General features: G+C 46.9%; 1 protein-coding gene across 1 annotated transcript in view; it reads right to left on the bottom strand.

Moving 5' to 3' along the window:
- CACNA2D4 (calcium voltage-gated channel auxiliary subunit alpha2delta 4) overlaps positions 1–16,556 on the bottom strand; it is a 121,061-nt gene that overhangs the window by 96,661 nt on the left and 7,844 nt on the right. The window contains exons 3-10 of the mRNA XM_039708244.1: positions 14,824–14,940; positions 13,281–13,340; positions 11,534–11,696; positions 8,116–8,247; positions 7,160–7,220; positions 6,517–6,667; positions 4,892–4,966; positions 3,777–3,866 (exon numbers count right to left, since the gene is read on the bottom strand). Coding sequence (XP_039564178.1) covers positions 3,777–3,866; positions 4,892–4,966; positions 6,517–6,667; positions 7,160–7,220; positions 8,116–8,247; positions 11,534–11,696; positions 13,281–13,340; positions 14,824–14,940 — 849 coding nt within the window. The remainder of the gene's footprint in view (positions 1–3,776; positions 3,867–4,891; positions 4,967–6,516; positions 6,668–7,159; positions 7,221–8,115; positions 8,248–11,533; positions 11,697–13,280; positions 13,341–14,823; positions 14,941–16,556) is intronic.

Below are 16,556 nucleotides of genomic sequence, written 5' to 3'. Positions count from 1 at the left end.
AAGCTCTGAGCATAATTCCCTGCTCTGACCGAAGTCTCAGGAGCAAGAAAGAAGGGGAGATGAGGAATAACATGTCCACAGAAGAAATGCAGGCTAGAGCTGGGTCAGTGAAGGAGGCACAGAGCTGTATAACTTCAGTCACATTGCCAGGACTAAGAGGCATGATCTAATTAATTCAGGGTCACAGTCTCCTGTACTCCCTTGTTTGCTCATTGCCTTTTACTCTGCAGTTATAGGCTGGCACAGAGCTCCCAGTGAAGCCATAGGAACCATCAGCATGGCCCAGAGATGTGCAGGCACGCGTGCTGATTATGTGCATGTCTGAACCAGGGGACTGAGCAGCCTCTCCCCATCTCCTCCTGCCCCATTATTATGCAGACCTGCCTCTGGAATGGCCTCCAGAACTACTGAAAATTCAAACTTGGTGGAAAGCCTCTCATGGGGAGAAAATCAGCAGTAGATAAGAAAACAAAGCCAGTGAAGGAGAAACAAGAAAGGGCATTAAGCAAGATAGTAGGAACTGATAAACAGGAAAATCTGAGCTTTGCATACCCTGAAAATATGCTGTAGAATCCAGGTCCATAAAAATGTGACTGGAATCAAGAAGCAATTTCTAAGTGTTCACAGAAGAAGCAAGAAAGGGAGTAAAAATAATACAATGTCAGATAATAAAAACCAGAGATGGTCAGGCAGAGATGCTTTAGAGCCTCCATCCTTTATCATCAAAAGGAAAATATTGTAACGGCTGGGTACTTGCTGAAGTGATAAGATACTAAGAAAAGAATGAATGAATTAGAGGTAGAGTCACAAAGTGGGAGGGTTAAAGAAAAAACTAATTTAAAGCATTTGAATAATCTGTGCTCAGCATGAAGGGAAAGAATTGCAGAAGGTGTAGCTGAACTACCTGCCTCATGGGTGAGACCTGACTGGGACTATGTGAGATCCCAAAGGATGAAGAGGCAATGAACAGACAACACAGAAAATGGATGGATCAACTGTCCTTAAACATCTAGCACGGTGCTAGAAAAATGAGTAACACATGTATCTTGTGAATGTGTAAATGAATAAAGTGAGTGAACAAGCGAGAGGTGAGAGGCCACAAACCATTGTTCACTTAAATCAACACACAGGTTCATTATTTTATGGCACCAGTTTGCTCAAGTTACTCAGAATTTTATGTCTCACTGAAATCCAGTCTGTTACCAGTTTCAACACCTTGTTTCCACCTATAGCCATTCTGGAATGACCCACTCAATTAACTTCAACATTTATGTGATTTCTGAGATCGGCAGTGAGTCAAGGCACAATTAAATCAGCCTGGTGGTAAGAGGAAACATCATTCCAAGGTAGCCTTGGAAAGCAGAACTTGGCTTTTCTTGTCCTCCACAGGGTGGGAAAAGCAACAGCTTTCAAAATACTTGTTCTGAGTGTATCCTGAGAAAGGAGGACACATGTACATTGCAAAGGAGAGGCAGTGGCTTGAACACAGAAGAGGAGGGTGGATACTGCCTGGGGAGGATGCTGCAGAGACACATCAGCTGAATAGGAATTAACAATGTGACAGTGCCTGAAAAAAACTGTAGCTGTTGTCTTATGTCCTGTTAAGAGGACTACGGTGTGTAAAACAGGGAAGGCAATTATTCTGCTCTGCTTAGCACCTGATAGCTCTCAGCTGCAGCACTCACACACTGTTGGGAGGATGGTGTTTCAGGGGAGGCAGCCTGGAAGCAAAACAAAGGGGTATAAATCCTGCAGGAAAAAGGGGAGAGAACAAGACAGGCCAAGCTTGTTGAAACAAGGAAGAGAAGAGAGCAGTGAGACAGATTAAAATTTAATAAATAAGAAAAGACCTCAAAAGATAGCACTTAACACCTGAGAATTTTGAAGCACCTCATAAATGTGTGCTTAAGACCATGGCTTCCCTTGGATGCATATTTTATTGAAACCACTTGGTTTGTGACTAAATTGAAATGGAGAGTTCAAGTGGTTTATTGAGCATGGCAGAGAGGGACGGGGGGGGTCTCTGGCTAGCTGTTCTCCTGAAACTGATCTGCAAATTGTGTCATGGATTAAAATATGCCCTGTCTCCCCCAGAGGATAATGGAGGAGAACAAAGACAGTGAGAGATTTGTGCTCTTCTTCAACCCCTCTTTGCTACTCATACCTCATTGAGTGGGTCTCTGCTGAGCTATTAATTCTGTAAGCAATTGGACTGAGGAAAATTACCAGGGAAATTTTGCAGCCACTTTCATTACAGATATTATTACTGGTTGTCTCTTGTAATCAGCACAGCCTGTTTCATCAGCGTGATGCCGCAATTTTCATTCTCCTGCGTATGCTCCCGTGAGCAATAACAGCAGAGCCTGTGAGGAACAGCTGAGAGTGGCAATTGTGTCTGATGACAAGGGGGTGGTCAATTCCACCAAAGCTCCCCCTTCTGCTGACTGTGACTGCACAGATTTGTTTTGGGGCACAATGATAAAAACTCTTTTCCTTGGCTTTTACCAACACAGGTCTAAGAAACTCGAGGAGATGATTTCAGAGAGCCCTCAAACCACACCTGGCAGGGGACACCCTTTTGCCTTAAGCTGTGCTACTTGCAGAGCCTGGAGTGCTGCAGCTGCTGATATTAAGGCACTCCGTTTCACACATTTCTTAGGTAACAAAGATATTGTTTTATGGATGGCCATTTCCAAGGCACAGAACAGCACGACACCTTTCCTCATCTGCAGGTGCTCAAATGCCTGAGCCTTCTCCCCAGATAAAAGGTGATAGCAAAAGGCATGAGGGAAGCAGTACTTCACCTTGTGGGTGAATACCAGCAGCAGGTTCCATCACCACTGTCCAAGAGCATCTCAGAGCTGTTTAGAGCTCATTGAGCAAGACAGAGTCAACAAGAATCAAGATAAGTGATGACTACTGAAACTGTAGACTGAATTTTTTAATGCTAAATAGAGAGAAGTAATAAATTCTTTACCCACCAAGTAGTTTCTTCTGTATTAGTGCAGTTGAGTTCCATTAGTCCAGTGGGGTGCATGGGCAACACTCCCTGGAGGTATTTTTGGTTCAACTGTTTCAGTGGAGGACATATTTTGCCTCAGCTTTTAAGGCCCCTTCCATCCCAAGCCATTCTATGATCCACAACCCCACTATAGGCAGTGCCATGAGGGGATGGGGGTATTCAGCTGGCTCTTGGTCCTTTTTCTTGTTACCATTCCTTAAGAAACAGAATTCAATTGTATGTTTACCTCCAGGCTACTGAATTTCCTATTCACATGAGGCAATGAATCATTTATGGTTCTTTTCAGAGGGATTAATTCTCCCGTACCTGTGATTTCTTCCCCAAGTACTGATACTCAAAGTGACATTGAAATAAATCTGAAGAATAATCTTTCATGTCTTCATTATCATCACTGCTCACTAATAACATTACTTACCACCAGAATTGTGGCTCTCAGCTGATCAGTTGTATTTTATTGCTACTATCTGTGAAGATGCCCAGTTGTGGGGCTCGTTAAGAAAACTCACGAAGCCACAGCCTTGCTGGCACCTGATCCTTCCTGGGCAGGGACTGCAGGCTGTGGACATCATGCACAAACCAACACTTCCCCTAAGATGGGTGAGCCCTGCACACTGCTTGTGACAAATCTGGGATCCATGAGATGAGCTCCTGCCTGCTCCCCACTGCAGCACCCTGAGGGATGTGCTGTCGCTGGGGGGGAGGAGTGCAGGGCTGGGCACTCGAGCCCCACACAAGCACCAGCACCAACTCTTACCTCTCTCAGGATTTTGAAGGACTCTGTCAAAGCCTTGTTCACAGTCCCCACTCCTTTTGCCTGCAGTTCCTCCACCAGCTGCTTGAAGTGCTGGCAAAAAGAGAAGGAAAAAAACCAGGAATGAGTTGCAGGCAGGGTGTTCCCTTGGACCAGGGCAGGAAAGGGTAGCCCAGAAAAGGCTGTGCCCATGCAGCTCCAGCAGGACTGCATTTCTCAGTCTCTGGACTGTGAACCACTGAGGATCCATGTAAGATCATGGAAGGGGCAAAACTACTGGAAATCTGACTTGCCCTTATCTGCTCCTTCAGGAAAAATAAAACATCCTGTGCACCCAAAAGCAACAGCATGGGGAAAAAGAAAAAAAAAAAAATTGAATGTTTGTCTATGACTTCAGCAGCACTGATCTGCTTGAATTAAACCCTCTCTGCAAGATAGTGTCTAGGATGTTTGGGAATCCTTTGGGAATCCCTACAAAGACATCACCCGTTGTAGTCATACTCTGTGGGCTAGGGCTAATCTAAGAAAGAAATCTGGTTGTTGAAGGCATACAGGGATGTAGTAATACAAACTAAAAAAAAACTGAAAGAAGGAGGAAAACAAAACAGGGAGAGAAGCTAAAAATAACAGTCAGCCAGGAGGGTGCTGGACCAGCTGGACATACCTCAGGGCTGCTGAACCCTCCTGGATCAGAGCAGCAAAACCCCTCCTCAGAGAGGGCTTGCTGGCAATCCACCCTGATGAAGGATCAGGCTGAGAACATACTCACCAGGAAAAGACTGATTATTCTAATTTCTGAGTGCGGAGGATGTGGGGTGTGTAAGATGGAGAGTTTTTGCCCTCTGCCCAGTTTTTAATAAGGCAGTCTGTAGATCTGCTTGTGGTGCAGCAGTGGGGACACAGGGAAGCTGTGGCTGCTGCTCAGCCACCACCTGACCCCGTGTCACAGCTTGGGGTAATTCAGGGTAATTCAGCACACAGCCCTGAACTGGTGCTGGCTTCTGAAATGCAAACCCTGTTCCTTCTCCCTGGAGTTTCATCTCACAGCATCTCAACCCCATGCCCTGCCTTCATGAAGGGAGCTACCTGAGCTACACTGAGAGGGGCCTGGTACTCACCTCTCTGTTATCTCTGTCTGCTTGGACCAGGATACCCTTAAAACAGGGCTCAATAAAATGAACATAATCATTGTACTGCAAAGAGAAAACGAGAAGAAAGGGGTTGTCATGGGAGAAAATCCACAAAATGGGTTCGTGTCCTAGGTGCATGTTCAGAAAGCAGCATGGAGCATGATGCCATTTTATACCTATTTCCCTTAAAAATTGTTTACAGTTATCATGGCAAAACCTAGGATTTTGATGCTTCTGTTTGTTTGAATTAATTACATTACTGCAATTAATTTATTAATTACAGTGTTTTGCTGAGTTCTAGCTGAGCATATCTACACATACAAAGTTACTTTTTTTATCCCCACTTTATGAACCTGTATCCCCGGCCTTGCTTCTAGCACTTTTTGCACATAGTTGTCACTTCTGGAGACTTTGTGAGTCCCCAGCCACTAGCTGAACCTTGCAACCTGAAGTTTGAAGCCTCTGGTGGATGCCTGAGCAAAACCAAACCAGGTTAGCACACATCCACTGGACTGGGATAATTAGAGGAGTGGATGATTCTAGGCTGTGACATGTGAGGTAAAGCTTGGTAAGGCCCCTGTGAACCTTTTCCTGCAAGGTTCAGGAGAGTGCAATTCTTAAGAGGCCACTGATGCTCAGCTGATCAATAGGAACTCAGGTCAGGCTATAATGTCTCTGAGCCAGCAGGTTCTTGGTGTGAATGCAGTAAAGGAATATATATATATACATATATATATATATATAAACATGGTATTTCTGGGGTTGTTTTTGAAGAACAGATGATATTTCAAACTCCTTAATGACTCCCCTCCATTTTTCTGCCAACACTGTGCACTCTTCCATCTGCCCAGTCATATAAAGACAGAATTGTTGCCACTGGAGTTTCTAATTAGCTAACATAAGAAGCTATCAACAAAAAAGCAGAATTTATATCTCAGTGGCTGTGCCCTGGCAAGCTATCATAGAAAGAAGCCTGGGGAAGGAGATGGTGTTTGAATTAGCTTTGAAAATTAGAAGGAAGGAGCCTTCAACATGGCACCAGTCTTGCTATGAGTCATGGAAAGAAGTTTTGCTTTCTGTGGTCAGTGGTGCTGGTTCTCTGTGGGTAACCAGCCCATCCTCACCCTGCCAGGGCTCAAAAAGGAACAGAGTAACACTGAAGCTCCCTGACCAAGCTCCATGCAGCCCAGCTGAAGGACTCAGAACTGTAAGGGCAGCCTTGCAGGATGCTAGTGCACAAAGGCACGTGGTGGTAGTTTTCTAGTCTGGAAGTATTATCCTGAGGATTACACTGCTGCTGGACCCAAATTCAGGGTTATGGCAAGCTGGGTGAATTATTAGCTCAGGTGTCTCTCTGCAGCCTTTTGTTATCTGTTGCAGTCACATCCCTAAGAAAGCAAAAAGATGCAGCCAACACCCTTTGTGGAGAGATGAAATGAGCTGGCAGCCACCCTGCTGACCACACAAAGCTGCCTTCCCAAGGGTCATTTGGGGAACTTCCCCAATCCAGTGTAAGTGCTGCTGTAGGTAGGGTCTGTGATCTGCTGAGGGGAAGGAGGAGGGGGTGTGAGGCACCAGGAGACATCACAGCACTGGAATGGAGGCAGACATACTGCAATGATGTTGACAAAGTCATTTTCTCCCAGAGTATCCAAAATGGTGACGATGGTGTGCTTGGCAATGGTCATCCTCAGGCCCTTCATGCTGCCACTGACATCCACAATGATGACAATGTCCTTGGGAGAGGTGGCTGCTTGGATGTACCTGCACAACAAAGAGCACGAGGAAGCAGGGAGAGAGCCAGGCAGGAGGAATGTTGGGAGTGCTGCTGTCACCATGCCAGCCACAGCACCATGTGCACCATGGCCACAGCTGCCCAGCAGGACAGGCTGGCCCCAGCACCTCACTCCCTGCACTGGGAAGTGCTGAGCCTACTGCAGACGTACACCCAAGAGTGACAGTTGTTAAAGCCTGCTTTAGCCATGCTGAGCAGACTGACTAAACACACCACAGTTCCCAAACTTAAATATCCCCACCACCTCCCAGCCACAGAAGTGTAATTTCCATGTGGCACATGTTAGATGCTGTTGCTGGCAGGGCTTCCCAACCTATTACCTTTGTTTATGTACCCCCCATCTCTTGCAGGAGCACCACAGCACCTTAATCACTGATCAGCAGCTCACCAAGGTGTCACCTTGGAGAAGGGGGAGGGAGGAAGGATGAAAGGTGCTTTGGCCAAGTCCCTCCAAAACTTACCAGCCACGGTTTCTGCAGTCAAAGGAGATGACTCCGTTCTCATCTGGTAACCACTTTATTCCTGAAGAGAGCAGCAAGAGGAGCAATCAGCACTCACAGGCAGGCACCTGCACTGCTGCTGCTCCCTGCTGAGACCTGCCTACCCCAGGGAGCACACGAGGCTGGCCAGCCACAGCAGTGGCCATTCTGCAGACATACAAGCAGAGCTGCTCGGTCTTTGGCAGTTCTGAGTAAACTGCTTACTAAGTTTCTCTCTAAAAAAATGTACCTAGGCATAGTCTGTTCAACTGCAAAGCAGCTGCTTGTACTCTGAGTTTTTTCTCACTTTGATGTAGTTCTCAACAACAGATTTTTCTTCTCCCAGAGGGTGGCTGAGAGCATAAAAAAGCAGCAGCAGTGACTGGGATGCATCCCAGATTCCCTGCTACAGGCTCTGTTCACAGCCATCTCTGCTTTCACCTTCCCCAGCATGTGCCAGGGCACGCAGCCATCTGACCAAGTGGCCACCAGGCAGGCTGCAGAGCATCTCTCTGGCTCCTGCAAGCACAGGAGCTCCCTCCTGTGCTGTGACCTGATGTGCCACTCACAGCTGGCGAGTGGGTGACCAGCCAGGCTGGCCAGCTGCATCTGCCACGTGTGTCCTCAGAGAGGCTTTGGCCACCACTCAAACCCACAGGGGAGCCCTGCTGTGGTGTTTTGAGAGCTTTCTGGAGGACCCCTTGCCAGCAGACTCCTCTAGGGTTGCATGAGGAGTGTGCCTGAGGGGCTGGTTCTAATGGGAGGAAGGGGTTTATGCCTGCAGAATAATTCCTTCAGCCTTATCAGCCCATTTTGCTCACTGCAAAATCCTGGGATAGCCCCAGACTTCCCAGACTGGATTCTTCCATGGCACAGGTCCTGTCCTGCAAGACTATTGTGTGGCACTGAAAGAGCAAAGCCAATCTCTACTCTTTTACCTGGGTACAGCCTGAAGAATCCAGTGGAGCTGCCAAAGTACTGCCAGGTCAGTGTGGGATCCCTTTCAAAGTTGTCCACAAAAATGGGATTCAGGGCTTCTGACATGTAAACTCCATTGAGAATGGCAGGGTCTGTGGGGGAGAAAACTGTGTAAGAGAAGGAAGGACGTCCACCATCCCTGATGGAGGAGAGGGATGAGAACAAAGGCAGCTTCAGGAGGCATGCAACCTCGTCCAAAGCTTTTACACTGTTGAATCCTATTCCCTGTACATTCAAGTGAATCCTGGAGGCCAGGTCACCACTGGCCACTGCAGGTGATCTCAGCTTGGTCAGACACTATTACCCCATTTATCTTTCCAGCCTTGTCTGCCCTTGAGCCCTGCATCTGGCTGGAATCATGCTCTCAGAGACCCAGGGAGGCCATCACAGAGCTGAGCACAGCTGGCACAGCCTACAGGCAGTGCTCAGCTGCTGTCTGACAGGGGACGTGTGGCTCTTGAGAAGCAGTAGGCTGATGCATCACTGACTGCCTTTCTACAAGGACTGTCTAAATTTATGCTAGTGTAATGACCTAAGACAGAGGAGCCCTAGGATTTACACAGTTGCACACTCTCTTTTCCTCACTGAATGTTTTTTCTTTGCCTGCCCTTTCCTTGACAAAGCCTGGGCTGTCCTACCATGCCCCCATCTCCTCAGAATAGTGAGAAATTATGCTCACTTTTAAAATTTCAAAGGTTTATTAAACCTTAACAAAATACAACAAAAGACTGAATAAGGAAAAATTCACAGTGTTGGGAGCATGGAACTAAACCACCACGTGCTCACCCACACAATGGCTCCTCCACCTTTTACACCTTTGGTGTTGCATCAGGTAACCCTGGCCCCTACCAAAGTCCATCAGTCAACTCTTCTTCTCCATCCTTTGGGCATTGAGAGGAATGATGGATTTGTCTTTACAAACAAACTGTGGATCTGCTGGCAGATAAAACCAGCACTGAGAGATAAGAGAAACAATGGGAAAGATTCCACTGACTGATGAATGGAAAAAGATATTTGCCTTTACAAATAAACTGTAGGTTTGCTGATAAGTAAAACTGAGTATTGAAAGATGAAAGAAACAATTGGGAGAGACCCTGAATTCCATAAGAATTGAAAATAAAAAGGGAGGTTATACATTAAAGGGAAATCTTTGGTATCAGGTGTTGGGGGAAGTCTGTACCTCTCAAGTACCTCAGCCAATGGGAAAAGAGAGAAGAGAAATTAGGATAAAAACGAGGCCACATCCTCCAAAAATCTGAGACCCCAAGGGAATGCCCCATGGTCTCTCCCTTTATTCAAATAAAGTAAAAGGACTCCTCTGTCTCCTTTTTTGACATAAACCTCTGATGCTTGTGCATTTACTTGAAAGATCACTTTCAGCTTGATTGGAGGTGAGGTGTTGCCACGCCACACCTCCTGCCCTCCTCCCAAATGCCCAGGCTACCAAGGTGATCCAGTGACAACAACACAAGGGGGAGGGGAAATGGGATGATGGGGAGAGCATATCACAATAGCATAACCATACATCAATAAAACTTCTCATATTATACTGTCTCAGGTTGGAAATAGGGGTATTCTATTCCCATCTGTCAGAGGTGGGGCAGTTATCTTCTGTTAATTGGGCAGTTTTCTTTATCTCTTTCACAACCAATCCTCCCTCCAAGAGGTATCTTCTGTTAATGGGCTATTAATGATTAATTATCTTCTGTTCATGGGCCAGTGAGTGTCACTGCATGGCTGATAAAATTCCATCAACCCATTGAGAGATGCTCCTCCCAGAGGGAGGAGCCAAGCATTCCTAACTGGATATAATCAGAGGTTTGGAACACCACAGCAGCCTTTTCCGCTGGATTCCCAGAAGACCAGGCCCATCTACACCACCACAGGACCTTCAGAGGAAAACTCCACCCTTCTACAGGATTCCTGCTCCAACAGAACCACAGCTGGCACTGCAGGAGGGCTGCAGGCACCATTGAATGGGACTGCTGCCAACACCCTGACCCACAGGGGGTCAGGGCCTATTCTGACTCTGTCAGTGTTTTTTTTGTTTGTTTGTACTATTACATTTGGGTTTTTTTTTTTAGTTTTCCTAGTAAAGAACTGTTATTCCTACTCCCATATCTTTGCCTGAGCACCTTTTAATTTCAAAATCATAATAATTTGGTGGGGGGGGGTTTACATTTTCCATTTCAGGGAAGGCCCCCACCTCCCTTAAGCAGACACCTGTCTTTTCAAGCCAAGACACATACACATACTATTCATCCCTTAATTGTGAGAGCCAACCATTGCATTACCTGTCTAGAACAGAACCAACAGGAAGATGCAGATTCCAAGAACTCCTAGGAGGCAGTGTGTATTTGGTGTCTGTGTTGACTCACTGCCTCAGGAGACCAGAGAGAACAGCAGCAGTAGAAACAGTGAATCATGAGAATCTGGTCATTGTAGGATTAACTGTATTAGTGTCAGAAAGGGTGGGGCTTTCACCTATCACTTCCTGTTTAGTCACTTTACTAAAAGCAGTTTTGGTCAAAACAAGGCAAAAACTGAATTGTGACTCCCCAGGGATGAGGCCAAAGTAAGTCCTGCAGGAAGGTGGAGCCAGAACTGCTGTGGGGAGCCAGGCTTGCTGCTGTGTGCAAGAGGAGGAGTGAGCACTGTGGGACATTGCTCCCTGGAGGAGCTGGGGGCATGGAAGCAGCCCTCCTCCTCCTCCATCTCCTGCTGATCCTGCAGCCACAGCCAGAGGAGCTGTGAGGAGTTCATGGTGAGGTGTAGGGCAAGAAATCAGCTGGCTGGGCAGTGCCTCTGCTGTTTGACCACCTCTCTCCATACCATGCAGAGAGCAGCAGCCTCCTGTGTGCAGTTCTGCTGTACCTACCCACAGCCAGCTCTGCTGTGAGCAAGATTTTAGGGTCTGGGGCAGTCAGTTCCATCTGCTCTGATCTGAAATCATGGGAGAAATAGAACTGTCCCCATTGTGTCTCTAAAAACCAGCAGTTGTGAGCACAGTCACCAGTGAGATTATTGACAATTAAAGGCCATGACAGAGCCAGCCCTTCATCCAGAGTGACAACTGGCAATAAAGTCTCATCTCAGTTTGTCTCACAGCACCTTTGGTTGGGTAGAGGAGCTCTAGGAGAACATGCTGCCTGTCTGAGATGGAGGCCTGTCCACCACAAGAGGTTTTCCAAGAGCAGATTGTACCTAAGCCCTGTCACAGTGACAGCACAGACATGATTCTCCCTCAGTACAGCACCTTTCCAACCCTTTTTATTTTCCCTCTGTCAGTTATTTTTTCTATTCCCATCCTTGTTTCCAGTATTGCTGCTGATAATTTCCACACCAGCCTACCAGCAGTGAGAAGGTAGAGGCCATTACCTTTGTTGTAGACATTGGTGGGCAGCTGGATATCGCTGTAGGTTGTGTTCACCAGCAGGTTATTGAAATGCTCATTTGGCTCCAGAATGAATTCATCCCCAAGCTCCACATAATTGTCATTTTCATCCTTATCATTAATCAGCTGAGAGTTGTAGTAATCAAACTGTTGATGAAGACAATGGAAAAGAGAAAGACAAAGAGAGAATAGCACAGACTATTACCAGCACTGCCAGGGGCAGGCAAAAACACTCTTTAAAACAAAGAGGGGACATATGGAGAATCAGGGCTTCAAAGAGGATCAAAATGAGCCACAAACAAGCTATTACCCACTGGAAGTGTCAAGCTGGCCAAATGATGGTTTCTGGCCAGTTTGTTGTCATATGCCCATATGACCCAAAGCACTGTCAATGCCAGGAGCATTGCTTAAGAGCCACTGAAGAGCACAGGGCAGGGGGGCAGCCTCCTGGGGCCCCTCAGATGTATTTAGGGGGTTAGCTGGAAAGGTGAAGTGTCTCACAGGGTCTGGCTCCCAGGTTTGGCACAGGACACAGCAGTGCTGACCTCACCTGGCCTGTGTCTGCAGCTGTCCCTTACTGAGCTCACTGCTGGACATCCAGTGGGATTATCCCCTCATTCTGGCACTCCAAGTAGCAGGCACTCATTGAGAGCAAAGGATCAAGCAGAAGGTGCTCAAAGACAATGCAGTGTGCCCACACCTGTGAAGGTCACTGGGGATTTACAGTCACTTCAGTACATCCAGGGCATTCTTTGTCCTTGGATAACCTAGGTTTTTAAGATGCTTTTGCTGACTTGATCTCAGCCACAGGTTATGAAAGGATTAGTGTTCAAGCACTAGCAGCACTCAGAGGGTGCAAATGGAGTGTGCAAATACAGAGCCATGTACCCCAACTCACCCATGTCCCTTATTGTGAATGCAGCTGACCCAACTAACATGGCTAATGGGACTCTTTAAAAAAAAAAAAAAGGAAAAAATAAAAAGTGAGATGAAATTAGTGACTAGCTTGATTTCAAGGAGTGTTTTCATTTTTCCTAGCACTGAGACATGTACTTGCAGGGGTAGCCTGTCCTTCTGCTGAGCTGTCTGTGCTTGCACTGTGGATAGAGAATTTCCTTCCTCAGCCTTTTCATTCCAGCTCCCCCACCAGCAATAATCCCACAGCTTGGCCACAACAAACAGTTATTAACTGTTATTAACAGAAAGCCAATTAACCAAATTGCTTGGACAGCACCAAACTTTCACCTTAAGGGAAGTCCTGATGAGTGGGTGTCTGTCTGGTAGAGAAAAGATGATGGGAGCTGTTAAGAAAGATGGTGAGAAACTCAGTTCATTTGGATTAAGGGTTTGCTGTGGGTATTTGTAACAGCAGCCTCCTCATTGTTCATTCACACTCAATTTTTAGCTCATTTTCCAGCCAAGTAACCCACAAAGTGCCAGCTAATTTGCACTAAAACATCACATAATGACAGTATTGGGCACGCAGTAAAAGTAATGCCAATAATATCACACAGCACAATATCTCCCCAAATCCCTCCCCTCCCAGAACCACAGGGACAAATCTTTTGGGTGTTCCTAGGTTTGGGATCTGCCAAGGAGGTATCTTATTTGCAGCAGTCTCTGAGTGTCCTGCAGACAAAGCAATTCCTAAGCCCAGGAACCTGGAGGGGGTGGGCTCCTGGCTGTCCTGAGGATGTGTGCCACGTTTGTCACTGACCAGGATAAACTCACCTCCAGTGAGGAGTTGTACTCATGGTTCAGATCTGCATCTTCTGCTGCTTCCACCAGCCTCTGGAAAGCAAGCACACAGAAAGGAAGGTGAGTGGGGGCTGTGGCAAAGCCCTCCAGAAGTTCTTCCAGCTGTATCAGCGATTGCCTTCTTCACCACAACCACGTCTGGGGTTATAAACTTCCCTCTCTCCCTCCTTTCCTGCTGACCTGTCATTCTGTGCTGTGATTTTAAAGCTTGGAAGGTAGATTATTTGCAGCTATTTATTGCTAAGTGTATTCACACCTACTTACTCCAGAGTCCCTGCTAAACCCCTGAGCAATTTTAGATATCGCAGGACATATACAAACAGAAACAGGTCCATTTAGAGAAAGAACAGACAAATTTAATTTCATTTTCCATGAACCCTTCCAAAAAGCCATGGGAAAGGCATTTCAGCCCCAGCTTGATGTCAGTATCTCATCAAAGGAAAAGGCCTTGTGGGAGTCTCAGTCTGGTATTGTTACTGAGACAAAGACCATGACTGGATTTCGTAAAGGGCTCAGAGATGCTGTGGCCATTTATAAGCTCTTACCATTTATGGAAGGCAATAAAATCAGCCAGTTTTCTCCAGTATGATGCTTCAGGGCACTAATTCTCAGTTGGTACAGACTGGGAAGGGATCCAACTAAACATGTACATGTTTTCAAGGTTGCACAATCAGCAACAGTCTCAGAAAAACTACGTTTTGCTCCTTCACAAAGGATAAGGCAATCCAAACACTGGAGAAGTCTGGCTAAGAATTTAATGTTATTGGCCAAAGCTCTGGGACTAAATATGCCCACATTTCACTTGGAGATTCAAATGATGTGTTTCTGGATGACTTTTCCACATTAGAAGCCTTAAACAGTCAAGGCTCTGTGACTACAGAAATATGCTTTTCATAGTAGGTAAACACACAGGAATATGATAAATCCTTAGATGCAGGAAGCAAGGGGGGCCAGAACGATTACCTGCTCTGATCTCCCTCACTGCAACAGCTACAGACCCCTTGCCACCTCCTCCACACTTCCCCATGTACACAGCTGGAAATCCAAGCAGCTTCCTTGCAGCCTGTGCTCAGGAGGTGCAGAAATTCCCCTTGAGCCACACACACAGCTGAAACAAGCCCCTAGTCTTCAGCAGCCAGAGTGCATTACGGAAGGATGAACTGGATTTTTCACTCCTGAGAGGTTTTCTTCCCCCCCTTTTTAAACAGCTTGTCTCCTAAAAGAGTGCTCGTTCCCTCATATTTATTCCTAGACTTTGTTTTTGTCTTATTTTCTAATTTGAGCAGAGGGAGAAGCCAGCATCCCCTTGTCTGAACGCCCACATCCTCCCACCAGTGTCTGCTTAAAGCTCAGCGTGAGCAGCCAGCTGCACCAGCAGGCTCTTGCTTGGGCAGGGAAGTCCTCACACAACCCCTGCACCCACACGCTCCTGGTGCAGGCAGGAGGCCTGTGCCTGCTGCTCCAGGGCTGGCAGGACACAAATTCCCTCCCAAAGCCCCCAAGGCAGTGGTCATACCTCAACAGCTTCCACCTTCCTGCGGAGCATGCTCTCCATCTGCTCTGAGAACTTCTTCACCAGCTCCAAGCCATCCACCTCCTTGATCTTCAGAGTTGGCTCCACATCTTTGTACTTCTACCCAAGGGAAGGAAGAAAACCCTGCTGAACAGGAGGTTCTTAAGGAGAGGGATGAATCCATCATTGCTAGCTGGGTATTGTCTTTGTGTTGAAAGAACTGCTCTGATTTTATCACCTTCCATTTTTGTATTTCCCCCTTTTCCACCCAAAAATTCAGGATATGCAGATCAGTGGCTGTAACTCAAAGCACTTTGACCAAGTAAAAACAACTGATCCAACTGTGAGCTTGTGGCTGTTGACAGGAACAATGCACCTGAAGCCAGTAGTGTCTACAAACTGGAGAGAAGCAGAAGGCCAACTTTTAAAAACCCAAACTGTGCACTGTGATGACATCCACAGCAACTTTAAACACAACACACACCTCCAGCTCACTTAAGGAAGAGCAAGGGAATGGAGCTACGTGCTGTCATTGCAGCTCCTCCTATGTCACAGGTGCTCTGGGGAACTGGTGGGGACATGTCCTGGCAGTGCAGGGGCTGTCCTGCCCCAGAGCCACCCCATCTGTGAGGGAACTTGCCAGGTCTCCAGCAAGAAAGGTCTGCTCAGTGCTTACAGAGGAGACTGCCAAGGAAAGCTGAGACAGACAGGTGTGATGCCACTTATTGGGCACCCAGGAGCATAATTTAGGCCAAGAGCACCACAGAGGCAATTCCCAAAACCTAGGAATTATGAGCATGGCTACTTGGTGCTGCCTTCATGGGGAGAGGTGCTGTAATGAGGAGGATCTAGATCTGACAGCTTTAGAGATAACCAGTTTATTCTCACCACATTTCATATAACCTAGGAATTAAAAAAACCCAAGAGTACATCTAAACTGTAAGCATAATTTGCCTCTTTAAATCTGCTCTTTTAAGACTGGCAAAGATGGTCTTTATTTCTCCATTCCAAAAAATCCCACTGCTAACAGAGATAGCCAGAAAGAAAGATTAATGAAACCCGTGAAAGGACACAGGACAATTAACTTGTTTCAGAAAAGACAGAGCCTTATCTCCTGAGCAATCTGGAAACACAAAGGCAACCAATTGCAATTCCCTGGTCCCTCATCATCAGTTTTGTCTGCAGTGTGTACATCCCCCCTCCATCATCACGTTGTCTTAGCATCACAGCAGCAACCTCAGCCAGGACTGGGCTTCTTGTGCTGGGGAAAAAAATGAGGTGGTGAAAAGGGCAAGGAGATGGCAGGGGCTCTAGTAACACTTTTGAATTAGAGGGAAGCAGCAGGAAAAGGACTTTGCATGTCTTTAGGGCGAGCCCGTGGAGTCCCTTTTGTTCAAGAAGCTCCTTGACCATCCGGGAGGGCAGCTGAGCACAGGCAGAGGAAGAAATGCCTGGAGGATGGGGCAGGCTGAGGAGGTCAGACAGAAATAGCAGCAGCATCCAGCCCACAGCAGGCATGGCAGGGAGGCTGCTCGCTCTGTCTGGCATGATTAACAGCAAGGGTTTTACTGGATTAAAAATGCCAGGCGTCCCATCCCCTCTGCTGGGGCGCTGGGACAGGCAGGGGAAGCAGGAGGAGGAGGGATTGAGCATTTAGGTTTGGGGTAACCACACTGCCAGAAGAGCAATGTGCAGCCACAACCCCTGACCACAGTCCCTGGCTGTGAGAGAGCACA

This window comes from Passer montanus, unplaced genomic scaffold (genome assembly GCF_014805655.1).
Source record: "Passer montanus isolate IOZ18808 unplaced genomic scaffold, ASM1480565v1 scaffold20, whole genome shotgun sequence".
Classification (NCBI taxonomy): Eukaryota; Metazoa; Chordata; class Aves; order Passeriformes; family Passeridae; genus Passer; species Passer montanus.
This window is presented reverse-complemented; position numbering and strand designations above follow the sequence as displayed.